Source organism: Cyprinus carpio, chromosome B23, assembly GCF_018340385.1.
Source record: "Cyprinus carpio isolate SPL01 chromosome B23, ASM1834038v1, whole genome shotgun sequence".
Taxonomy (NCBI): domain Eukaryota; kingdom Metazoa; phylum Chordata; class Actinopteri; order Cypriniformes; family Cyprinidae; genus Cyprinus; species Cyprinus carpio.
In genome coordinates this window covers 9,762,161-9,788,243 of record NC_056619.1, presented here as the reverse complement: position 1 = coordinate 9,788,243, position 26,083 = coordinate 9,762,161, and the positions used below count along the sequence as shown (strand labels likewise).

Sequence of the window (26,083 nt, the reverse complement as noted above, 5' to 3'; positions counted from 1 at the left end):
CTATTTTGTAAATTTCCCATCATTAATATATCAAAACTTCATTTTTGATTAGTAATATGCATTGCTAAGAACTTCATTTGGACAACTTTAAAGGCGATTTTCTCAATATTTAGATTTTTTTCACCCCCAGATTCCAGACTTTACAATTTCTCTGCCAAATGTTCTCCTATCCTGACAAACCATAGATCAAGGAAAACTTAAGCTTTCAGATCATGTATAAATCTCAGTTTCAGAAAATTGATCCTTATGACTGGTTTTGTGATCCAGGATCACATACTGTATAATAACAAAGCGGCAGAAACTGCATCTCCAGTCCTTCATTTTCTCTCTCTTCTGTCCGAGCGCGCCTGTGAAATTATTTCAAACACTTTATGACTCATCAGCCAATGAAATCCGCGCACGCTCTATCTATTTACTAAGATCCTGTCCTCTAAGCCAATCAGGTGCGAGTGGGCGTGTCCAGGCGAGTCGCGCCGGGGTAGAAACAGAACCGAGCAGCAGCGGACAGACGCGGTTTACTTGAGAATGGCGGCTGCTGCGTGCAGTACGCAGAGCACTCTGAACCCATGCACTGGCAAACTGCACAGAGAGCATCTGCGGAAAAGTAAAGATTCGCGGAGGAGACAAGCTGCGCTTTTGTTTCTCACTAATATATCCTTGGACGGTCGGCCTGTGCGGAACAATGTGAGCGCAGCGGGCCCAAGTGATGCGGAGTTTCAGTGCTCTGACATCGGCGCGACTGTGACCGAACTGTCCGCTGCGGCGAGTAGCGATGAGACCTTCTCCAGCCTCTCTGTCCCCAGACTCGGGCTGCTCAACGTCCCGCCCATCCTGGTTCTGCCGTCGGATTCTGGGTTCAGTAACGCCGGGAGCACCGAGATGTTCCTGGAGAGGGAGAGGGGCTCGTTCTCCTCGCAGAGCAATCTGCTGTCCCCGAGCAGTCTGCAGCCCACTCCGCTCGGAGCGCGGAAGTCTCCGACGCTGCTGTCAGTGCAGAGCTGCGGCTCTTCGCTGGAGTCTCGACCGCGGTGGGTTCTGCACAGGTTTCACTTTAGAGGTAGTGCGAGATAGGACCGTTTAAAGCATTCTGATACTTTACGTAAACTTCTGAAAAAGACAGTACACTTGGCCGAGGCTCAAAATCTAGTGAGTGCCTACCTACTAGGCAGCCTATTTGGGCTTCATTTGTCATGTGTACTGTCAAGGTGGCAACTTACTAGTGTAATAAGTTAACGTTATGTTTTTGATGTTATTATTTGACTTTGATCTTAAAGCTATTGATGCTTAAATTGTTTAATTGTTAATTAAATATTAATATATTAACCCTTTTCAGATGAATAGTTTGTTAGTTTTGTGGTCCAGAAAGTAACTATAATATTTTGTCAAAGTGTAGAAAGAAATAAGTTCTGTATATCAGATTTCAGACATTTCATATTGAAACATAATCCGTATAAAAACCAAATCTAATGCTATCAATGATTATTTTTTATTTATTTTTTATTTGTAAGATATATGAAAAATAATTAAGGTGGTTCTAATGCTGCATTTCATTTACTGTCAGAAAAGGCTATATTTTAAAATGGCTTTTTAAATTGCACAAAATGTTTGTTTTTTTTTCTTTACCATCCCTTTCACAGCTTACTCTGCGACACATTTTTGTGATGCAAAGAAATTTTCAAACATTACATTTTCACGCTTTATATTAGTGTTCTTTTTACTTATTGCATAAGCACCGAGTAATACTGATGAACAATATAAAATTAATGTGTAATTTTTTTTTTTAATATAATTGCACACTTTATTGATTTTTTTTTTTTTGTAGTTAAATATTACAGCATTAATATGGACACATAATGTAAGGTGTTAGTCTCTGACCAGTCTGAATGGGCATGTTTTGTAACAGATTTGACCCAACCTGCATATTTAGTGGGAGAGGCACCATAGAGTCATTCAGACTAATGATACGAGTGGTCGGAGATGTTTATATAAAATGTGGCGTAATATTGCCAACCTCAAAATTCACTTCATTCTTTTATTATTTACTAGAAATTTCAAAGAACAGAATCATACAGTGCAAGAGTAATTGTGTATTATAGTTAGAGAAGCTTTAATGTTTCTTCATGATTTTGAGTCATTTACAATATCTGTCCATTCAGAGTCTAATTTGTTTGTGCTTTAAATATACACCCCTATTTACAGTGAATGAATCATCTGGGGTTACGTGATCTCTAGTTTTGAAACACACCTTTTTCCGGTTTGCTTAAAATCCTTTCCAAATATCACTTTGGCAATTTTAAAAGTGTTGTTGTTTTTGATGTTGTTTTGAAATATATTAATTAACTTTCAAGTTGCACTGATCTACTGATAAAAAAAAATGATGGTGAAATGACAAGCCACCACAATAGATTTTATCTGCTTGACTTTTAAATGTTGTTCCAGAGATGCAAAAGTATGAGAAAAAAGACTGAGTTTTCATTCTCACTAGTAGGTCTCATTGACCACAGACTGAACAAACCCCTTTCTGGAATCCAGATTACTTCACTTGCCTAAAAATGGCCATTTGTGCGTGAAGTTTTCAGCTTTGGTTGGTTTATCTCTCCACATGAGGAAGTGAAAAAGCTTGTATTACACACAGTGAGAGAATGACGTTTATGTTTAGTTCTTCATCTCAACAGTCCATTGAGCAATAGGAGGTCTTTATTCTTTTAAATTTACCTCCTCCCAAATCCTCTTCCCACTTTTATTTTAAAAGGGTGCAGTTGTGACCAGACTGACAGTCACGGCAGACATTTGCTTTGCTTTATCAGTTGGAGCTTTGAGGTCAGTCCGTGCTGCATATAAGGGTGGTGGTGCTGCTTTGTGCGCACAGTACCTGCAGAGATTAAAGCTTAAGACATTCTGTCATATTCTCAAAACTTCAAAGGGTCTCTGCAGGTCTGAGGGAATGAACCGTCTCTGCACTGGAGAATAGATCAGGGCTACATGAACCTGCTTGATTCAAATGTTGCGGCTTCTTAAAATAGTTCCAGTAAATGCATCCAACATGCATTTAATTGACCTTTCCTTGCTTAAAAACAACCTCTCGGAGTATGTTGTCTTGGTGGGGCGCAGAAGACTTGAATAACCGTTCTTAGCATGGACACAGAGAGATGTGACATTCAAAATAAAGACATAAAGATAGTTTGAATAGTACAACAAGTAGGAGCTTGTTGACCACACTTGCCAAATTCTCAGCCTCATTGTCAACATGCTTTGAGGCTTTAAACTTTTTTTGAGTTTGCCTTTGGGTTATATTCACTTTTGGCGTTTGAACATGATTCCCTTTGGTAACTTTAGAAATGGTGAATCTTACTGTCTCTTCATTTTAATGTTCTCACATTGAGCTCTATTACACATGCCTCTTTTTCTGATGAAGAAATTAAGTTTTATGAAGACATTCTTCAACCTTAAATACCTCAAATTCTATCATCATTTGCTTACCCTGTTCAAAATGTGAGACATTTCTGTGCTTCCATTGAAAGTTAATTCCAACAAAACTTAGAAGCTTCAGAAAGTGCACAAAAACATCACAAATATGCATCAAGCAAAAACATTTGAGAATGTTTATATATACATATAGAACATTATTTATTTATTTATTTATTTATTTATTTATTTATTTATATATATAATAGTGGAATAAGGTTTTATGGGTTTCGAACAGCTTAAAGGGATTGTTCACCCAAAAATGAAATTTCTGTCATCATTTGCTCACACAAGTACATGACAGAATTGTAATTTTTTTTTTTTTTTTTTTTGGTGAATAATCTCCTTCTGTATTCTCTTTTGTTGCAAGTTAAAGTCAAATTTAAAGTTTTGAATAGTAATTTTGAAGAATTTTTGTGCATGACAACTTCACAGGTGGCACTAGTGTTGTCACGGTACCAAAATTTCAGTATTCAGTACCGATACCAGTGAAAATCCACGGTTCTCTGTACTAATTTCGGTACCAAAGCAAAACACAATAATATGTTAATAAAAAAAAAACACTTTTTATCACTAAAAATAAAACCAATGCCATTCTTTATACTTTATACAATTGTGTTTAAATATAATTATGAAAAACAGTAAACAAGTTTCACCCAAATTTAATTTGTCTTAATTAATGAAATTTAAACACATTTTATTTTTTGGTAAATAAAGGGGATTTGCTATTAAAATGAAAACATGGAAGAAATATTGTGTGATTTATCTCTTTAAAAAATAAAGTTTTATTAATTTTTCCAACAGTAGTAGCAGTATCACATATATTCTACTAAATAATAGTAATATTTCTAGCACAATGCCTTTATGTAACTTTTATTTTGACAGGTTGCCGAGAATACCTTTAAATTGACACTGGTTTTACTCAAATGAAACAGTAAAATGCTTGTGAAGTGACTCAGAACAGTTCTGGTGATGTTGTTTATGTATATATGTCCTCATTGAGACGGCAGATGCTGAAATTACTGCAAGCGTCATGCGCTTCAGTCTATGTACCCTTACCAAAAAGTAGTATACTTCGTTTATTTTATTAAGTATACTTAAGTAAAGTTCAAGTATATTTAGACTTTTTGTGAGTATAAGTCAAGTATACTTAAATGTCATTTTAAGTATATTTCTGAGAAGTACATAAAGCCCATTTCTGAGAAGTACATAAAAAGTAAACTAAAAGCATACTTTCCTATTTTTAGTTTAAAAGAAGTATACTAATAGCACACTTGAATAAACTTCTTTTTCGTAAGGGTAGTAAACAAACCCGCACGTCTCTGCCATTCATTCAATCACACAGAGACGCGCAGAACATTTACAGATACTGGTCCATATGGAGATTTGATTTGATTAATTTATGCTAACTTTGACAAATTCCGTGACTGTCCATATTAAAATGTAAGTTTCATTTTCATGACTGGATTTTGAGATTCCGTCCTCGTTTTCTGCTTCGCGGAAATCATAGCGCTGTAAGCGTCAAGAACTGAGTTGACCAGGTACTCAGTACCACCGGTACTTAAAGAAACCTGGTACCGTGACATTTTCATTTTTTTAGTACCGACTTGGTACCGAAGTACCGGGTCTTTTGACAACACTAGGTGGCACAGACTATTAAGTTACTTCTGCCACTAGTTGAAGCATTGAGTCTCTGTGACGATTAATTGTGTTCTGTCCATCTTGTTCTGAACATGCTAAGAGGAAAACATCTCTGTGTAATGTCATTAGTTATGTATAGTAATCTGTGATGAAAACTGTTGATTCCTCTTGTTTAGGGGAAGTCCTTACATGTGAGTTAATAACTGAATGGGTGGATCCGTGTATAGGGAAGTGGCGTTGTTTGCAGACTGACCTTGCGCTTGGCTCATGCTCTTATGTCAATAGCACCTGTGGCATAGTCAGAATTTGAAGCTGAGGTACTCCAGGAAAACAAACACTCTTCAGCTTGAAGGTTGCTGTTAGTGTCAGTTGGCTGTCCTCCACATTTGCTGTTTTAGACATGCTAGGTATGACTACATCTGATGACAGCGTGAGATTTTTATATATAATTCATCTTTCATGTCAACAGGAAGGCTCATCTCACACTCTCCTTGCTGCTGAAAAAAAATGTTATGTGAATGAGGGTAAAAGATGTGCCCTTGTGTCTACCTGTGTGTGTGTGTGTGTGTGTGTGTGTGTTTAAAAAAATTATTCACACTACTGTTCATAAGTTTGATGTTAGAAAGATGTATTTTAGCTGGGATATGACAGATCTCATGGAGAACTTAAACGGATAGTTCACCCAAAAATGAAAATGTGCTGTTAATTTACTCACCCTCAGGCCATCCAAGATCCAGGAGACTTTTTTTTTTCTTCAGTAGAAGAGTAAAGACGAGCTGTAACTGTGGTTCTTGGTGATTCAAATACAAGTCATCATATCACGGAACATATCAAGGAGCACAAAATTAATACCTGTGGCTCCTGACAATATACTGAGGCCTCATGAAGTAAAACGATCCGTTTGTGCAAGAAACTGAACATTATTTACAACATTATTACCTGTAAAAAAAAATCTCCTACATCTTGGATTGAATGAGGGAGAATAAACTAACAGCAAACTTTCTTATTTGGGTGAACTATCCCTGTAAGAGGACAACATACATCCCATCCGATCATTCATTATGCTGAGCACACTGTGCCAAAACTCTCCACAATATCCAATTATTATGTTATGAAACTAAAGTCAGATAACAGATATTCACATTTTAAATAAAATGGCTCATATCTATCAATATAACTGGCATTCTTTAATTATTTTTGCTGAAATGTACTGCAAAAAGATGTTTAATGATGTTCAAAGAGGTGTTTTATGCTTACCAAGGCTACATTTATTTGATCAAAAACACAGTTAAAACTGTAATACTGTGAAATATGAATTCAATTTAAATTTTTTTCTTTTTTTTTTTCTTTTTTTTTTATCAGTCATGACCCTTCAGAAATCCTTCTAATATGCTGATTTGCTGAACGTTGCATATTATTATTATCAACGTTGAAAACAGTTTTGCTGATTAATATTTTTTTTTTTCTGGAAACACATTTCTTTACAAAAATGTACTGACCCCAAGCTTTTGAATGGAAGTGTACATTAATCATATGTTTGTGTATTATCCAAAGCAACAGCTGTTTTAGACAAATGCTACCAAACTCCAAGGCAAAGATCTCACTCTTAAATTGTGTAGTAACCCATGTCTGGCCTCCAACACACCAGCCCACTGATTGAGGCCTGACATTTCACCCACTCATTTCTCTAAGGCACTTCCTCTTGAGCCTGTGCTTCGGCACTTTTTGCACCAGCACTGCTTCTCTAGCTTTGCCTTTCATCCCTGTGTGCTATTAGAACACTGGAAGCATGGAATCAGGCCATATGTTCTCTTAGCACTTTAATTCTGTGCGTGTCCAGTCCAAGCAGGATTACACCAGGGTATTTATTCAAAGCTTTGTGACGTGATTGTGGCCTGACTGCATCCAGTCGGCCAGGAACAGCTATTGATCCCCTGGAATGAGGGGCGGGGATCTGTTGGACATAAAAGTATGAGATACTTTTGGATACAGTCTTTTAGCAACTTGTTTTCTTTCAGTCAGCACAGGTTTTGTATTTCTTTTTGGAACTGATTGGTTATAAGCCTCATTGATCTGAGCTTCTTTAAGTGAAAAAAAACATTATTTGTATATAATTTTGGCAATGTTCATATTCATAAGCTCAGATAAATGAGGCCTGTGATCAGTCAGTAGAAAAGAGGGTAACATTTAGGGACCAATTCTCACTATTAACTAGTTGCTTATTAGCATGCATATTATTAGCATATCGGCTGTCTGTTAGTACTTCTAAAGAACATATTAATGCCTTATTCTGCATGACCATGTTTTAGATCACTTAATACCAAATTAAGTTCACGAAAAGAAATCAAAACAAACTGTTAATAAGAAGCAAATTAGGGGTTTATTGAAACAGAGTAGTTAGTAATTAGTTCATTTTAAGAATCGGTCCTCAAACAAAATTGTGGCCCCAAAAAGAAATGAGAAGAGAATTAATCCAATATGGTGAGGATATTACATCAAAAAATTTATAGACCAGAAACACCACAAGTATAGCAAGGTGGGGGACAAAATGTATAAATATATATTATTTAGAACGTATTTTTAATTGAGCAAAGTCTGTAAGTCTTAGTCCAATGCGATAATTTTAACTAGCATTTTTGGGGAAAAGAAATGCTTTGAATTTTCAATACGCTATACAATGTGTGCAAAAATCGTTGTTTTTAATAGTTTTTACAGTAGAAACGTTTACATAACATCATATTTGGATTTTAATCACAGTTTAGTTTTTAGAGTTTTATTTTTACATATTTACATAAATTTACTAGAGTTTCCATGAAATGTCTTATTTGCATCATCCAGACTTTTATATCAGTGCATCACTAAATAAGTCATGTAAATGTAATAGTTTAGAAGTAATACCTTTTTTTTTTTCTTTTATTGTGTCATCGATATGCCTAGTGATGCACAAAGAGACCTGACTAATCAATAATGAAATTTGTTGTTTCCTTGAACGCTCTAATGGATGATTCATCCAAACACATCCATCTTACTCTGGGCAATCTGTCCACTCTGATTGTGTCTGTGATTTGATATGACCTCCAGTGTCCCGCCTCACCAAGCTCATGTCTTAGTTTCCTCTCCATCCCATTTTCTGCATTTGAGATGGATGCAAATGGCTTGGAGATTTACTAGAAAACAGAGAGAGAGAGAGAGAGAGAGAAGAAAAGACAGAATAAATGAAATGTCGGGATCAAGTGAGTGACAGATGGACCGAGAGAGAATGAGGTTTACGCAAAGCTGGCAGCTGCTTCAGAGTTCATCACGTTTTTCATTCTGGAGATAAAAAAAGGGGTTTCAAGTCATTTGTTTTCGGTCACAGTCTTCAGCTTTTCATCGCTCTCTTCTTCTCACTCGCCTGCACGCAGTTCCTCGCCCTGGGTTATAATAACAGTAATTCAGATTTGGAGAGAGAGTGTATCACCACACAAATTGTGGAGCAGATGGAGGGTGCAAATAGGGGGAGCTGTTTGTATTTGTTCAGCACGCTAGGGTTGTGTAATAGTTTTCAAACCAAACAGAAGGTAGATGTGGCCTGGGTTTGTGCCCAAAGCATGTGGCAAAAATCTGTGATTCTATCTCCTGTAGGGATAGATGGGTTTAGAACACACACAGATGAGACATAGACCAAAAGTTATGTAACTATGGTAAGACGCGTAACCCAACAGACTGACTTCTTTTGAAGGTTTTTTGAGGAATTTTTTCAGAGAAATTAATTTCATGTCTGAAGCATGTCATATTTGGGCTTCCTGAAAGGGATAGTTCACCAAAAAATGAAAATGCTGTCATTAATTACTCACCCTCATGTCGTTCCAACCCCCTAAGACCTTCGTTCATCTTCGGAACACAAGTTAAGATATTTTTGATGAAGTACGATCCCCAGAAAGGGAGTAAGGACATTGTTAAAATAGTCCATGTGACATCAGTCTGCAAAGTAAACAAATAACTTTATTCAACAAGTATTCTCACGAAATTATTCTTGTAGCTTTATAAAATTAACGTTGAACCACTGTCACATGGACTATTTTAACGCTGTCCTAACTACCTTTCTAGGCCTTGAACGTATCTGTTGTGTGGCGGTCCCTTTAAGACTGACTAGCTGGTCTGGTGTCATTCTAAAGCCCTAACAACTATTCAGTTATGAAACTGCTGGTTTGCAGTGCACATTATTATTTAGCCGGGACCAGATGAGATGCAGCAGAAATCAAGTGAGGTTTGACCGACTGTCTGCTCAGGCACTTGGTATGTGGTATTTAAAACTTGATCTCCTAGTTTAAAGCGCCATAATCCATATTTTCCAAAGATTTGCAGAGCTCTTGTAGTATGCATGATACAATTAACAGGTTGCACCACTTATACTGTCTCTGCTTACTGAAAGGTCTGGTATGGTAAAAAAAAAAAAAAAAACAATAGGAAGATAAATATCAACACAAATATAATTATGTAAAGTTTTGAACTCAATATAAAGGGCCGAATTTTAATAATCTAAGTGCATGGTCTAAAGCGCAATGTGTCTGAATCAACTTTTGATAGTTTGACGACGTATTATTGACCATATTGTTAGGGCTGATCGCCTTGTGGGTTGCATGGTACTTTCTGATCTCCTGTTCCCCTCTCTTTCCCACACTGAATGATTCAACGTTTTATACATTGATGAATCACTCAAATATTATTCCAAAGGAAACTGTCTGTCTTTTATCAAAGCGTAATAACTTGTGCTGCCTTTAGTCCCGTCTTAGTAAAATGTGAGGGTATGTCGATGAGCAAAGAGCCGTAATGACGGTGCCATGCAGAGCAGGACATGGCCAGTTTCATTAGCCATAATGACACATTCCCTTGAGGAGGGGAAACAGCCAGTCAGTTGACTCACACACTTCAGTCACATTTAAACAGCATTTAAACTCTGGAACAGCGCTTGGCTGAACGGGAACAAATGGGTGTATAATAATAGACGACTTTATATAGAACAAATTAAAGGAATTGCATTTGGTTTAGAAGAGTTTCAAGCAGCATAAAACTTGTGTGTGCTGAGTTTTATGTTTTGTTTTGATTCTTTCCATTGAAGTTGTTGAGTTTGGGTTAAATACTTGTGGGCATTTGGGCAGTTTTGCATAGTTCTGATGTAGGCGCTCTGAGTCACAGCAGCATGTATTATAAAGGTTGTGTCTAATCTTCAGACAAAGGTTTATGTAAGAATGGTGAGGTGAAACCAAATATGAAAGGCTAAAGGATTTTCATTTCATGTTTTACCCATGTTCTGTCCATCTGTATTTGTCCTCAGGAGTCGGAACCCATCTGGCTCTCCTCGTCCACGCTCTGTGAAGAAAGTCCACTTTATTAAGAACATGAGGCAGTATGACACCAGGGGCAGCAGGTGTGTTTATTCACTTCTCCATGTGGGTGTGTGGGTTGTGGGGTTGTTAATACCAATGATAACAGCCCACAGTGTGTGTGTGTGTGTGTGTGTGTGTGTGTGTGTGTGTGTGTGTGTGTGTTTGTGTCTGTGTCTGTGTCTGTCTGTCAGTCTGTCTTTTCCCATGCTAGTCATGTTTTCCCCTCTCTATGCTTCAAAACAAACAATCTGGCTCTCGTCATCATTCTCTTCTCAGTTTGGCAATGATCCATTACAATTACTTTATGCAGAGCTCTCGTATGATTCATGTGAGGATATCATATCTCTGACAGTTTGTACACAAATACAAAAGACATATTTCCTATTATCATAACTAATTTGTTAAAGGGGCCATATTTTTAAAATGTATAGTTTTTAATGTAAAATTAAATTTCTTTTATTTTGTGCAATAAACAAGTTTGATGTGCTATGAAAAAGAATAATGGCAGAGGTTGATACTATTATTCCAGTTTATATACCGTGCTGTGAAAAGGTTTTTCTGTTTTTTTAATTTTCTGCATATTTGTCACACTTAAAAGATTCAGATCATCAAACAATTTTTTATATTACACAAAGATAATGCAAGTAAATACAAAATGCAGTTTTTAAATTAACACCAAAATTATTATGGAAAAAAGCTGTCCAAACTATGTGAAAAATGAATTGCCCCCTCCCGTTAAATCATAAAAGAACTGTGTTAACCACATTATTTTTAGAAAGCTGTTAAATTTCACTAGCCACACCCAGGCCTGATTACTGCCAGAGCTGTTGAATCAAGAAATCACTTAAACAGAACCTGTCTGACAAAGTCAAGCATGCTTAAAGAGCAACACATCATGCTGTGATCTAAAGAAATTCAAGAACAGATGAGAAACAAAATAGTTGACATGTATCAATCTGGAAAGGGTTAAAAAAAGCCATTTCTAAGGCTTTGGGACTCCAGTGAACCACAGTCAGAGTCATTATCCACAAATGGAGAAAACTTGGAACAGTGGTGAACCTTCCCAGGAGTAGCGACGACTCATCCAGGAGGTCATAAAAGAACCCAGAACATCATCTAAAGAGCTGCAGGCTTCACTTGCCTCAGTTTTGGTCAGTGTTCATGATTCAACAATAAGAAAGAGACTGGGCAAAAATGGCATCCATGGGAGAGTTCCAAGGCAAAAAGAGAGTTCCAAAAAGAACACAAAGGCTCGTCTCACATTTGCCAAAAAATATCTTGATTATCCCCAAGACTTTTGGTCAAATATTCTGTGGACTGATGCGACAAAATTTGAACTTTTTGAAAGGTGTGTGTCCTGTTACATCTGGCATAAAACCAACACAGCATTTCATAAAAAGAACATCATACCAACAGTCAGACATGGTGCTGATAGTGTGATGGTCTGAGGTTGCTTTGCAGCTTCAGTACCTGGAAGACTCACCATAATTCATGAAACCATGAATTCTGCATTTGTTAAGAAAAACCTGAAGGAGAATGTCCGGTCGTCAGTTTGTGATCTCAAACTCAAGCGCACTTGGGTTATGCAGCAGGACAATGATCCCAAACACACCAGCAAGTCCACCTCTGAATGGCTCAAGAAAAACAGAATTAAGGTTTTGGAGTGACCTAGTCAAAGTCCGGACTTAATCAGATTGAGATGCTGTGGCATGACCTTAAACTGTCCATTCATGCTCAAACCCTCCAATGTGGCTGAATTAAAACAATTCTTCAAAGAAGAGTGAGCCAAAATTCCTCCAAGGCGATGTGAAAGACTCATTGGCAGTTATTGCAAACGCTTGATTGCAGTCATTTGTTGCTGCAAAGGGTGGCAAAACCAGTTGTTAGATTTAGGGTGCAATTACTGTACTTTTTCACGTAGTGCCAGGCAGGTTTGGACCACTTTTCCCCCTTAATAAATTAAATCATTATTTCAAAACTGCATTTTGTATTTACTCTGGTTATCTTTGTGTAATATTAAAATGTGTTTGATGATCTGAATCTTTTAAGTGTGACAAATATGAAAAAAAAAAAAAAAAAAACAGTAGGGGGCAAAAACCTTTTCACGCCACTGTATACAATCAGTGTTTAAAAACTGTTGTAATTCCTAAGCATTTTATGTTATATTTTTGTTTAACCACTTGAATTAAAGCTTAAAGTCTGCACTTCAATTTCATTATGATTGTTTCATTTTAATTCTATTCTGATGGCATACAGAGCCAAAATTGTGTCAGTGGCCAAATATATATGGACCTAACTGTATATTCATACAGAAAACATTTATTTTAAATTATAATATTATATTACAATATTAATGTACTGTTTTTATCAAATAAATTCAGCCTTGCTTAATTTTCACCTAATCTGAACTGTTTCAGCAGCACATTTTGATGCCAATTGTTTTATAAACTCAACTCATGTTTTACTGAAAAATAGTGGACGACCGATATAGCGCCAATGCCGATATTTGGCATTTTTCAAATATCAGCATCGCCCGATAAGTTTTTAGGGGGCATTAAAGGGATACTCCACCCCAAAATGAAAAATTTGTCATTAATCACTTACCCCCATGTCGTTCCAAACCCTTAAAAGCTTTGTTTGTCTTCGGAACACAATTTAAGATATTTTGGATGAAAACCTAGAGTCCTGTGACTGTCCCATAGACTGCCAAGTAAATAACAGTGTCAAGGTCCATAAAAGGTATGAAAGTCGTCGTCAGAATACTCCATCTGCCATCAGACGTGCAATCTGGGTTATATGAAGTGACGGGAACACTTTTTGTAAGCGAAGAAAACCAAAATAACAACTTTATTCAACAATTCCTTTGTCAACGGTCTCCTCTGTGTCTCTCCATATCACCGTATGTTCTTCTGTATCAGCCGCACCACAAGGATGCGCTGTGTCTACGTGTATTTAGGTTTAATTTGAAAGAATTGTGCATCCTTGTGGCGCGGATGACACAGAAGAGCATACACAGCATACGGTGATATGGAGAGATGGAGTATTCTGATGATGACTTTCATACCGTTTATGGACCTTGACACTGTTATTTATTTGGCAGTCTATGGGACAGTCACAGGCCTCCCGGTTTTCATCCAAAATATCTTAAATTGTGTTCCGAAGACGAACGATTATTTAAACAAATCTTTGAATGGTTAATGAACATTTAATTTCTCAAACCTTGCAAACTTAGTCGAATCCAGCTGTGAGATCTTGTGAAGTGTACATTTTTATCCAGCATGATCACTTGTTCTCTGTGTGACGGTCGGTCCCGTGTGAATTTAATGATTTAAACTTTAAACTCGTGATTTCAAATTATGCTGCACTTTATGCTTTTTCCCACTGTCATATTCATGTCATTTTCTCTGTGTGCTGTATGTAAAATGACTGTTACCCTGGCATTATTTGAAAAATATGATTCCCAATGCACACAAACTTCCCAGAATACTGAGTGCCCTGTTAGTTACAGTGTTTACTTCCTTTTTAATTATATTTTAATTAAATATTTATTTATTTGTGAAAAATACTTTGTCATTTGAAGTATAAGCATGTTTATTTTACACATTTAATGTTTAATCCATTGTCAAATGATTTGAAATTTCTTAAATAATAATAATAAAAAAAAAAAAAAATGTATCGGCTTTATATCGGCCCCCCTGCTTTCCAAGATATCGGCATCGGCTGTCAAAAAACCAATATCGGTCGACCACTACTGAAGAATGCCAACTACATTGAACCCCAAAATAGGATATGAACCCTAAGTTACAAAATTTGAATTTCAGTTATCTGACTTTTACATAACATTATAATCTGATATTATGACAAGTTGTGGCATAGTACACTCAACCTAAGAGATGACTGGGTGGGATTTTTGTTCTTCTCTTAAGGAAGTGGCTCTTCTCTCTGAGATCTGGCCTCATTCCATCTGAGGAACGATGGCTATGTTTACTAAAATCCCATTATAAACTGCCCCAAATAGACAGCGGTCCATATTTTCCGCTTGTGTTCCCAGGCTTTGGGTTTTCTCACACAAATACGCACGTACCTACTCACATTCACAGGGTCACAGACAGGATTGGGGGCGGGCGAATAAAACCAATAAGATATTTTCCACTGGATGATCACAGATCCAGATAAGTCTGGTGCTCAGTGGGCTCATCTATGGAAAAAATGCAGATACTCAGTATAAAAAAAAAGAAAAACTACTGTTCCCTAAAGGAAACAACGGGGCACTGTTGCAGAATTCACCATAATATCCAGTCAGATAACTGAAATTAAACATTTGTAATTTAAGGGGTCATATCCTATTTGTGGGTTCAAAATAGTTTAATATTGCATTTTTCAATAAAACCTGTTTAAAATGTTTAAATTTAAAATCACCTCAACATAGTAACCACTGATAAACTATTCCTAATTGTGATGTAGAAACTTTCATTTTCTCTGAAGATAATTTGCAATGATACAAATAAACCTGAATTGAATTAAATTGAAAAGCTGAATTCTCCATTAGGTAGTGGTTTTCTTAATGGAGACACTTCATTTGTGAATGAAAAATTATGGTTGTTAAAATCTATTAATTCCAAAATTGATGCCTGAGATAGAAATGGATATCCATCCCAGAAATCTCTAGAAAATGATTTAGTTAATTGCCCTCACTCATGCTCACTGTTATTTCTGGAGCCATTTCTCCACTGTCATGTGACTTATGACGAAAAAAGAGTTAGAAAAATCCTCTGGGCTGCGGCCGACCCTCAGTTTCATGTTAACTGCCATTCTACCACACTTTTTTTTTTACTTTTCTATGGTTAAAATGCAGTCACATACCCATAGCTGACACACACACCACCCACATCCTGTGTGTTTGTGTAAAGACTGAGAAAGAAGTGTACACTGAGGCTGATAGTGCAGGTGTTTTAACTGTGTGTCTGTGTGTTGATGAGGCAGGAGTGTATTTTGAAGGCTGCCCTATTTGACCCCTCTGGTGTCACAGGTGTTGTGTTTGTTCTCGATCTGAATGTTCTGAGAGATAAGTGTGTCATTTATGTTATGGAATTTTGAGTTGGCCTGTGTATATATGTGTGTCTGTGTGGAGAAAGAGTGTGTAATGTTAACTAGTTTGTGTTCACCACTGCAGGATCGTGCTTATCTGCGCCAAAAGGTCTTTGTGTGCTGCCTTCTCTGTGCTGCCTTATGGAGAGAGCTTCTATATCAGGTATGCATGAAACAAACATGAAAATCTGGTTATTTAAATCAAAGGTCAGATTTGGTACAGTCACGCTTAATGAAGCTATGTCTCTCTCAAGTTGACTTCTCACCAAGAAGGGTTGTGGTTTGCCCTTTAGCCAGTCTATTTGATTCAAACTTTTTATTTACTGAATCAGCCAAAAAGACTCCAACTAATGAGTGTTAAATTGGTATAATCAGGCCGAAGAATCAGTCTGACTCACACATTTACTGAATCGGTTGAAACAGTTCTTGACTAACTCACTGATTCATTCAGTATTACTTTCAGCAACTCAGAATGAACTGAAAACTGTCTGTGCAATGAATAATAATGGCAAGACTTAAATGGTTAAATTACTGACTGTAATTCTCATGGCTTTATAACATTACAGTTGAACCACTGATGACACATGGACTATTTTAACAATGTTCTTGTTACCTTTCTGGGGAAAATAAAATGATTGTTACATTTCTGTCTATGGAGGGTCAGAAAGCTCACGGATTTCATCAAAAATATCTTAATTTGTGTTCTGAAGATGAATGAAAGTCTTATGGGATTAGAATGACATGAGGTTAAGTAATAAATGACAGAATTTTCACTTTTGGGTGAACTAACCCTTTAAGTCTTTTCTTAGTATATTTGTATATTTCTTTATATAGTCAGCAACGGTTATATAAAGACAATAATACTATACAAAACTGTACTAACATAGGAGAATCAATGGAATCGTTAAGGTTGGAGAATTGAGAATCCCATTCCTAGCTGTCATTTCCATGTTTTTACATGTTTTCCTAAATCTCAAATAGACAGATGCACAAGGAGAATTTTTGAGATGAATATAAGTTCTGTTTGGTTCCTCTGCTCTCCTCGGGGGATTCATATCTAGGGTGAGATTCAGGGCAAATGGGACCGGAAGGAATTTTTCCCACATCCATGAAATGGGCCTGGCATGACACGACCAAAAGCCTCCTCTCCTTTCCCACCCTCTTTCATTATGGTTTCAGAAAATGCTTAAATAAAGTTTCCCATGGTCCAATTCCTTGTCTGTTAGGTCACTTTTTTGAAAAAGAGAAGAAATTAAACAGCCATGTTATGCAAGCGGTCTAAGACTGTAGATAAGGGCTGCTAGAGGGAGTGAATATACTGTATATGTGTGTGTGTGTGTGTTCAGTCAGTGCTTTAAGAGCAGCTCTGTATCTGTAACACACTCAGCTACTTCTTTCTAAAAGGAAAAGCAAAAGACTGGAACAGGTTGAATTTGAAGCTGTCTGTATTAGGTGAGTTAGACTTGTGTGTGTTGAATTGGCTTTGTGTTAGAACCTGTTTTCAAGTCAGTAAAGATCTTTCTGCTGCTCTTTCAACCAAGCAACATTCAATTTAATGAGCTAACGTCTTTTTGTCTTGTTTCGGGGTGGGAAATATTGCAAGGCGCATCCCAAGGGCTTTTATTTTTAAATAGCCAACAGATTTTAGTGTATTTTGACAAGAACAAAGGGAACTTTTAAATTCATTTATCAACTAAAATAAAGGATTTTAATAAATGATATCAGTAACAACTTAACTTAAAGCCTTTATGTATAATGCATCATAAAAGTAGTTTTAATGCATTAATTATGCCTTGTAATGCACTTTATAATTCATTGTACAATCTCATGAATAACTGTAACCAGTTAATACATTATAACACTTATCAATTAACACTGCACGTTTTAAATTTGGTTATAATTGTTTAGGCAAGTTATAATGTATCACAATGCACATTATGAATAATTATAATGCATTATACCCATTTATAATGCATTATACATAAAGGCTTTAGGTAAAGTGTTGCCATGATATCAAAAACACAGATGATCTCAGAGCAGTTAAACATGGACATAAGAGCCACAAAACTCCAATTTGATACACTTTTTGGATGCAAACACTTTGCAGCACTTAAATGTTTATCCCTGAAGTTAGTAATAGTATTAATGCAGCTTTCTTGCATTAAAACCAGTCATAGCTATACCTTTAAGACTTGTAAATTACTTCATTAACTAAGGTTTACTCTTAATCTGGGTTTCCCAAACTGGAGTTTGTGAGTTGATGAAAAGCTAATAATTAATTAAATGGTAAAAATGCCAAATTAAATTATTTTAAAATGAAACCGGTCAAAATAAAACACTTCCTAAAAAAGTTTTTTTTTTTTAATTAAGTGCATGTCATGTGAGCATTATCCGACATCAGAGAGACATGAACATGTAAATATGTTATTAAAGGGATTGTTAACCCAAAAATGAAAAATCTGTCATTATTATTCACTCTCATGTTGTTCCAAACCCATAAGACTTTGGTTAATCTTCGAAACACAAACTAATCATATGGTTTAATCTTTATGACTTTTCGCATCTTCAAAGTTGTGGTTATTTAGTCTTTTTCCCATAGAGTAAGAGAAACCTCTCAGGTTTCATTTAAAATACTTTAAATTATGTCTCCAAGATTAGCTAAAGTCTTGGGTATGGAACTACATGAGAGTGAGTAAATGATGACAGAATTTTCATTTTTGAGTGGACTATCCCTTTAAATTATCGAATATATTAACTTAAAATCTCAGGGTATACTACAAATACTACTTTAGGTCAAAAGGGATCAGCTGACAAATAAGTTTGGGCATCCCTGTTCTTAATTTTGGATTTAATCCATGAAAACAAGCATCAGTCAATCTGTCTTTGTGTCAGTGACCCTCGTCTGGATGCTCAGCGGCGGAGGCACTCATCTGGAGGAATATCCACCACCCTAGAGATGCTTCCCAGGCTGGAGGGGGTGGAGCTGGGCATGTACGGCAGGGTAAGAGCTTGTCATTCTATCCCTGCACCTGTCAATCAGTCAGTCAGGAGATGTCACAGAGCATTGTGCTCAGCGTACCACTGGACCTGCTCAGGAATGACAGCTTTATGTCTCTTCATTTGATGCACCCAGAAGGTTAAAGGAGCTGTCAGGATGTCTCAGGCTGACAGATGGTTTGTTATGATCTTATTTGTTGTGCAGACGGTGTCGTACGCTCAGTTCCTGTACCCCACTAACGCTCTGGACCACCACAAGCCTGCAGTGGATCTCACTCTGCCCATGCCGTATTCCAGAAACAGCATCCCTTGCAGTTATCCTCCCTCTCGCCTTAACAGCACCGTCGGCCTGGACCTGGGTATGTCTCATACATACACACACACTAACACACATAGACTCGTGAGGACCTCCTATAGGCCTCAAATAAGCTGAATATCTGAAGACTGACTCTAGACCTACTCTATACATGCACTTTCTTGGTCATTGAGCAAGGATGCTTTACATTGATCAAATGTTACAGTGAAGACCTATATAATGGTACCAAAGATTTCTGTTTCAAATAATTGTTATTCTTTTCCTTTTATTCATCAAATAAGCAGCACGACTGATTTTAACATTGATAATAATAAGAAATATTTCTTGAGCAACAAATCTGATTTCTGAAGGATCATGTGACACTGAAGACTGGAGTAATGATGCAGCAAATTCAGCTTTGCATCACAGGAAAAAAAATTACATCTGAAAATATATTACAGTGGGGAAAAAGCTATTTTAAATTGCAATAACAACTCACAATATTACTGTTTTTACTGTCATTTTGATCAAATAAATGCAGCCTTGGCGAGAGTATTGAAGAAATGAAAAATTAATTGTTGGCTGAAATGCCAATTTATTCCATATCAAAAGTAACAAAGCAAAAAGTTTAGTGTGTGTGTGTGTGTGTGTGTGTGTGTGTGTGTGTGTGTGTGTGTGTGTGTGTGTGTGTGTGTGTGTGTGTGTGTGTGTGTGTGTGTGTGTGTGTGTGTGTGTGTGTGTGTGTGTGTGTGTGTGTGTGTGTATGATGATTGCTAATGCTGCTATTCCTGTATTCTAATACTTAGTAAGTGTGTGAGTCATCAACTCAGCTCTCTGTATTCTTTTACCTTATTTAGCAAGCCTGCATTAGCAACACTTGTGTCAACCAAGTGTGTCGCTGATTGTACGTACTGAGTACTAATTGCGTTTTTATTTTGTGTGTTGTCTTAAAGGAAACAGCCAAAAATAAAAATTCTGTCATTTACTCACCACGACAGGTGACAGGCATCTCATTTTTGGGTGAACTACCCCTTTAATGTAGCTATGCCTAGTCAGTGCAGGAAGATACTGTCACCATCATCTCAAAAACACGCTTAAACAGGCCACATTCAGTTATGTTATCAGTGGTTCGATTGGCTCGTTTGACAGCCTTGTTTGTGTTTTATTTGTTTTTGTTTTTTCAGCCCTTGAAGACACTGACTATGACCCTAATATGCTCAGTGACCCACGGTGGCCATGTGGAAAACACAAAAGAGTGCTCATCTTTGCCTCATACATGGTGAGAGATGCAGTATGTGTTTTTTTTTAAAGTTTTTATTGTTGATTATCTTACTGATGTAGATTCTCAGTATTTACTGTCATTCTCTGTCTCTCCAACAGACGACAGTAATAGAGTACGTCAAACCGTCAGATCTGAAGAAGGACATGAATGAGACCTTTAAGGAAAAGTTCCCCCACATCAAACTCACACTGAGCAAAATCAGAAGGTACACATGCATTTCAAATGTTTACTTCCATAACCGTTTACATACACAGGAATATTCCTGTTAATCAGAATATGGTCATATTTTTATGTATGCCGTAACCAGATTAAACCAAAATTTTTCAAAAGAGAGCTTAAACCCTAATGAAAACGAACTGAATAAAATAAAAAGTTATCGAAACCCTGTGAATCGAATCGATTTGCTGTTTACCCAAAGATTCACAGCTCTACTGTAAGACCTTCGTTCGTCTTCTGAACACAAATAAAGAAACTACCAAATAAAACCCACAGAAATCTAATAATGAAAAGACAGCAAATCAAAAACAACTTAAAAAGCACACAAAACAAGAAAAAACATCATTAAAATAGTCCATGTGACTTTAGCGGTTCAACTGTAATTTACAAACCTATGAAAATACTTTTTGTACGCAAAGAAAACAAAATAATGACTTTACATTTTTGGGTGAGCTATCCCTTTAAAAGTTCAAAAGTGCTTTAAGTTACATTTGTGGATTAATATGTTCTTCTGTTGCCGTCTGTTCTCTGTATGTCTGCCAACATCTCTGTCATTCCCTCTCTTCATCAGTTTGAAGAGGGAAATCCGTTCAGTGGGAGAGGAGTCTTCCTTGCAGCCGGTCACCATAGCCATGGCATTTGTGTACTTCGAGAAGCTGGTCCTACAGGGGCGTCTCAACAAGCAGAACAGGAAGCTTGTGGCGGCCGCGTGCCTCCTACTAGCCGCCAAGATCAGCAGCGACCTGAAGAAACAAGAGGTCAAGCAACTGATTGACGTGAGTGATGCTCCGACACGCACTTTCCAGTCTAACACGCATACACTGCAGTTCAAAAAGTTCGGAGATGAAAAGATTAGTCTTTTATGCGCACCAAGGCTGCATTTATTTAATGACAAATACAGTAAAAACAGTAATATTGTGAAATATTTTTACAATTTAAAAATAACTGTTTTGTATTTGAATGTATTTTTAAATATAATTTATTCATATGATGCAAAACTGAATTTTCAGCATTATGTCCCCAGTCTTCAGTGTCACATGATCCTTCAGACATCATTCTGATTAACTGCTCAAGTAACATTTCTGACTATCAGTGTTGAAAACGGTTGTGCTGCTTAATCTTTTTGTGGAAACTGTGGATTCTTTAATGAATGTAAGATTCAAAAGAGCAACATCTATTTGAAATATACATCTTTTGTAACATTATAAATGTCTTTATGGTCCCGTTTGATCAATTAAGTGCCTCTGCTGAATAAAGGTATACATTTCTTGTATTTTTGTACATCTATCTGTCTATTTCTAATGTATATCTATCTGTTTTTTTCTGCCCAAAGAAACTAGAGGAGAGGTTCCGGATTAGCCGTCGAGAGCTGATTGCTTTCGAGTTCACTATCTTGGTGGCTCTGGAAATGGCACTTTACCTTCCGGAGAGTAAAGTCATGCCCCATTACCGCAGACTGGTGCAGCAGACCTGACGTGGGTAGAGCGGAGGCTCAGGAGCGTCGTGAATATGCAGATGAGATGCGTAAAGCAGTCAAAAGTTCCCTCCATTGCATTTTGAGGTAACAGAGCGGATACATATCAGCACGAAGCTCTAAGCAAGAACTGACGTTCCAAATGATGCTTTATATAGCAATCTGGCCAGCGGCTTTTCTTTTCATGGCTGTCTGTTTTTGTGACCACCATGGGAATACTGCTGAGGAAAACAGCACGGATCTTCTTTTATTGAAAACAGAAGGTTTTCACACTCACATGACAAGGGAAAAGTTTTAACTCCTGCTACTTCACTTGTGTGCAAATGCATGTTTTTAACATTCCGTATCTATTTACCAAAAATAACTTTTATTTAATTTAGACCTCTACTTTTGTATAGAACAACCTACCATTCACTGTAACACTAAAGCACTTTAAAACAAAAAAACAAAAACTATAATTGTAAACGTTATGCAATAATAATATAGTCATTAGCACAGATTATATAATATATATGCACTTACTTTAGTAGCGTACTCAGAAAGTGTTATTGAGTGACTAAAACTACCTTAGTATTCAGATTTAATATGTTCATTTTCGTTGATAAGGCTTGATTTTACCGTGAAAAGTGCTCTATATTAGAGCTGATTTCAAGAAAAGCACATTTTCAGTGCTGCTGTGGTATTCTCACTTTTTCTTTTTTTTTTATAGAATAAAAAAAAAAAACCTCTTTTAAATTCCACAGAAGATAGTCATGATGTAAATGTGTAAAAGATGACAGGTTTTTTATTTTTAGATGGTGAAGTATTCTTCTAAGATACATGGTATTAATGTATGTGCACACTTCCATGCAAAAGGAACACTTTTTTTTGTTTGTGTTTTTTTTTAGAAATTTCTACTGTTATTCAACAAGGTTGCATTAAATTGATTAAGTGACAAAAATCTTTTGTAAGATTATTAATGTCTTTACTATTTCAAATAAATGCTGCTCTTTTGAGCGTTCTCTCATCATAGACTCCTGAATAAAAGGTACAACAGTTTCCACAAACAAGAAATAATAATTTAACAGTGATGATGATTTCTGAAGGATAATGTGACACTGTAAAGATGACTGCTGAAAATTCAGCATTGCATCACAGGAATAAGTCACATTTTAAAACACATTACAACAGAAAACAGTACAAAAACAGTATAAAATTGTTTTTACTGTATTTTTAATCAATTACATGCAGCCTTGTTGAGCATGTGTGTATATGTCAATTTCACTGTTTATACATTAATTGCCATAACATTTTGTGTTCTGTTTCTCAACTAGTAGCATGACCATGCAGCATACTGTGTCATGATTTATCCAAAAGGTTTTCCCTTCTTCCAGCACCCACAATCTATGCAATATTTTAGATGCTTTTGTCCCATTTGCTCCCAAAACATCCCATTTCCAGTTCAATTCATCTATGTCTGCCTGATTTATGTTTCAGTGCGGACGCTCTGTTAATGCTGTGTGAAAAGGTTGTGGTGTTTGTCAGTAGCCAGTTTAGGGATGGCTGCTTTGTCCTTTATATACTGATGTATTATACATCCTTTCATTTACTTACATGATGTGCTGGTAATGTTGTCCATAAATGTCTGTCTAATATTTTTATGATAGTAATCCTGAAATAAGACATTGTTTTCCAGTAATATACCGCGTTTAATCAGATATTGTGCTATGAAAGCACCATTTAAGCAGTAAGTATGCTAGAGCGCCCTCTAGAGGAAGCGATTTGCAATCATATGTTAATAGGAAATCCGTTATAGGAAGTGGATCTTGCTACAAAGGCCAAAAAAGCAGCATCGCACTCATGTTCTCAGGAGATATTTGTAGATCACACAGAAATTGGACATTTTTCCAAGCCTTTGTTAGTTTTATGTTTGTGTGTGCACTTCTTTTTTTGTGATCGAGAGCCCCTGAACAAACTGAAATGGCAGGTCTAATGGATGTAAAGTCAGTTTTATTCACACTGAATTAAAGTGCCTAGGGTTTTTTGTAATGAATAATTTGGAAAAGGGAAAATGGAAGCAAGGCAGTTGTATTTAGTTTATTTTCACTGATTTTTCTATAGCCTCCAGTACTGCACTCCAAAGGCAAATCAGCGTAATTGCATGCATTGAAAGGGCATTATCTCTTTGTTTGTTTGTTTCTTTGTCTTAAATCTGAGCATGGTTGAGCCAAACCTGTCTGTCACTGGACAGATCATATTCTAACAGACCCGATTTCACTCATAACTCAATTGTGACAATTACGGTTTTATTTTTCATTTGGACGTTTCAGTTGTGTTTTCGCCTACATGAAGCGGATATAATCAAAGACATTTCCTATGATCTCTTCCGAGGAGTTCAGCATATTTAGCTAATCTTTCATTTATGAATTATGATAGGAAGGCTGGGAAGGACGTCAGCAGCAGATAAGGGATACGGTTGTATTGTAGACCTGCTGAAGTCATATTAGCATCTTTCCTAAAGATATACTACAAATATAACTCATTTCTAACTGATGTCCTTTGAGTATAAGCTGTCCTTTCATGTGCTCCCTTGCTACTCTCTCTCTCTCTCTCTCACTCTCTCTGTGTGTAATCTGTACCTGTTTGTTTGTTTGTTTGTTTGTTTGTTTGTTTGTTTGTTTGTTTGTTTGTTTGTTTTTTTGCAGGTGACATTCAGTTCATGTATGAAGAATTTTGTGTGTTAATTGTAATAATTATTGAATTATCATGCACTTTCACAAATATACAAATATATTTTCTAATATCACTGAAAACTGCAAGTTATTTATTTCTGGATATTTATTTGCACATGTACAAACACAAAGGATCTGGTTAAAATATATATATATATATATATATATAACTTCAGCAAAAATGTAACTCATTATAATAATTAAGAAACAGATAAAGTGTTCTCTGGCTGGGTTTAAAGAGTTGACACTTCTGTTCTACTCTAGAATAAACTGTATTAATCTAAAACCAGTTTGTTTGACTCTAAATAAACATTTTAAATTTGCTTAGGCAAAACTATAGGTGCTATTTGTCTGAGATACTGAACTGTGACATGATTCCTGGAAACAACCGTTCCCTGGTGGGAATTCCTTTTCTGTGGGATATCCTTACCACAATGATTAATACAGAACACAAAGAGGGTCAACTTTACTCTGGACACAGAAGGAATCCCTCATATTGTGTGTCAAGTTTGATGAATCTGGTCAGATATAAAATACAGAACTATAATGTGACACAGGGGTCATCTGAATGAGCTACTATAATTGCAGTTTTTTTTTTGTTTATCATACACACACACACACACACACACAAAATAAAAACAAAATCAGTTTTGTTTATTTGAACAAGCTTTATTCACTTCTATAAGAAGAATAAATCAGCAAAACAATAATAGCATTGTCATTTTTCAGGTATGTATAACATATTTTAGATAAGCCCCTATAACTACAAAGATTGATTTGGCTTTAAAAAAAAAAAAACATTTCAGAAATTGTTCTTAAACTCATGCATTACTTAAACGTTACAATATTTAGATCATTTTGCTTGCAATAAATTGTGTGAAAAGATTGCAGTTCATAGAAGGGCATATTAATGAACTTATCTATAGTGAAATTTTCCAAACAGGATTTTTCTTTGCACACGTACAGCCTAATGAGATTGTGACTGGTCTTACAGTTAATATTAAGAGTCTGTGATTGTAAGTGCTCGGGCAGCTCTGTTTGAATAACATGTTGATATTCTGCAAAATTGGTACTTTCTTGAAAGAACTTGGATTGCGGCACTCGTCACATGTGGCGTTATAGACTGGAAGAAGCCCAGTCCCATCTGTAGTTACGCTGCTGAAAAAAAGAGAGGGTCGTGAGTCTCAATATAAAACAGCACTTAAATCCCACTGGTAAATAAATAATGTTAACACAGTTAAAGCAACTTTATGTAGTTTTGTGTATATTGGTGACTACAGTTAAATGAGTGGAATTCACAGTTGTAAACTGTGTAAAAACCCCTTAGTTACAGTTGCTATGTCCGATAAGCCATGACGCTATCACGCAACACATCATGATCTCACGCAGTGAAAAATACATCGCACAGCAAAGACGACACTGACAACATGTCAGCTTTCAAATTTTGTCAGAAATTCAAATGATAAATATTGTTTTGTGACACTTTAATATGTCGTAACAGATCACGAGAGCGCCTTGTTAACCGATTATCTCTTCATCTTTACT

The 26,083-nt window shown here is 36.4% G+C and overlaps 1 protein-coding gene across 1 annotated transcript; it reads left to right on the top strand.

The window, feature by feature from the left end:
- The first annotated feature begins 281 nt into the window (after nt 1–281).
- On the top strand, nt 282–24,619 carry LOC109094600 (CDK5 and ABL1 enzyme substrate 2-like). The gene is made up of 9 exons (XM_042750486.1): nt 282–1,028; nt 10,424–10,516; nt 15,649–15,726; nt 18,456–18,564; nt 18,766–18,919; nt 20,040–20,134; nt 20,236–20,342; nt 20,925–21,129; nt 21,687–24,619. The coding sequence occupies exons 1-9, from the start codon at nt 526–528 to the stop codon at nt 21,825–21,827; spliced, it is 1,485 nt and encodes a 494-aa protein (XP_042606420.1). The 5' UTR covers nt 282–525; the 3' UTR covers nt 21,828–24,619.
- Nucleotides 24,620–26,083: the final 1,464 nt, after the last annotated feature.

What these genes read in the sequence shown, in the direction of transcription:
- LOC109094600 (XM_042750486.1), top strand. Translation starts at nt 526, where the DNA reads ATGGCGGCTGCTGCGTGCAGTACGCAGAGCACTCTGAACCCATGCACT. An exon ending in TATGACACCAGGGGCAGCAG is followed by an intron (nt 10,517 to 15,648) that starts GTGTGTTTATTC and finishes TCACCACTGCAG; the next exon opens with GATCGTGCTTATCTGCGCCA. An exon ending in AGCTGGGCATGTACGGCAGG is followed by an intron (nt 18,565 to 18,765) that starts GTAAGAGCTTGT and finishes TTTGTTGTGCAG; the next exon opens with ACGGTGTCGTACGCTCAGTT.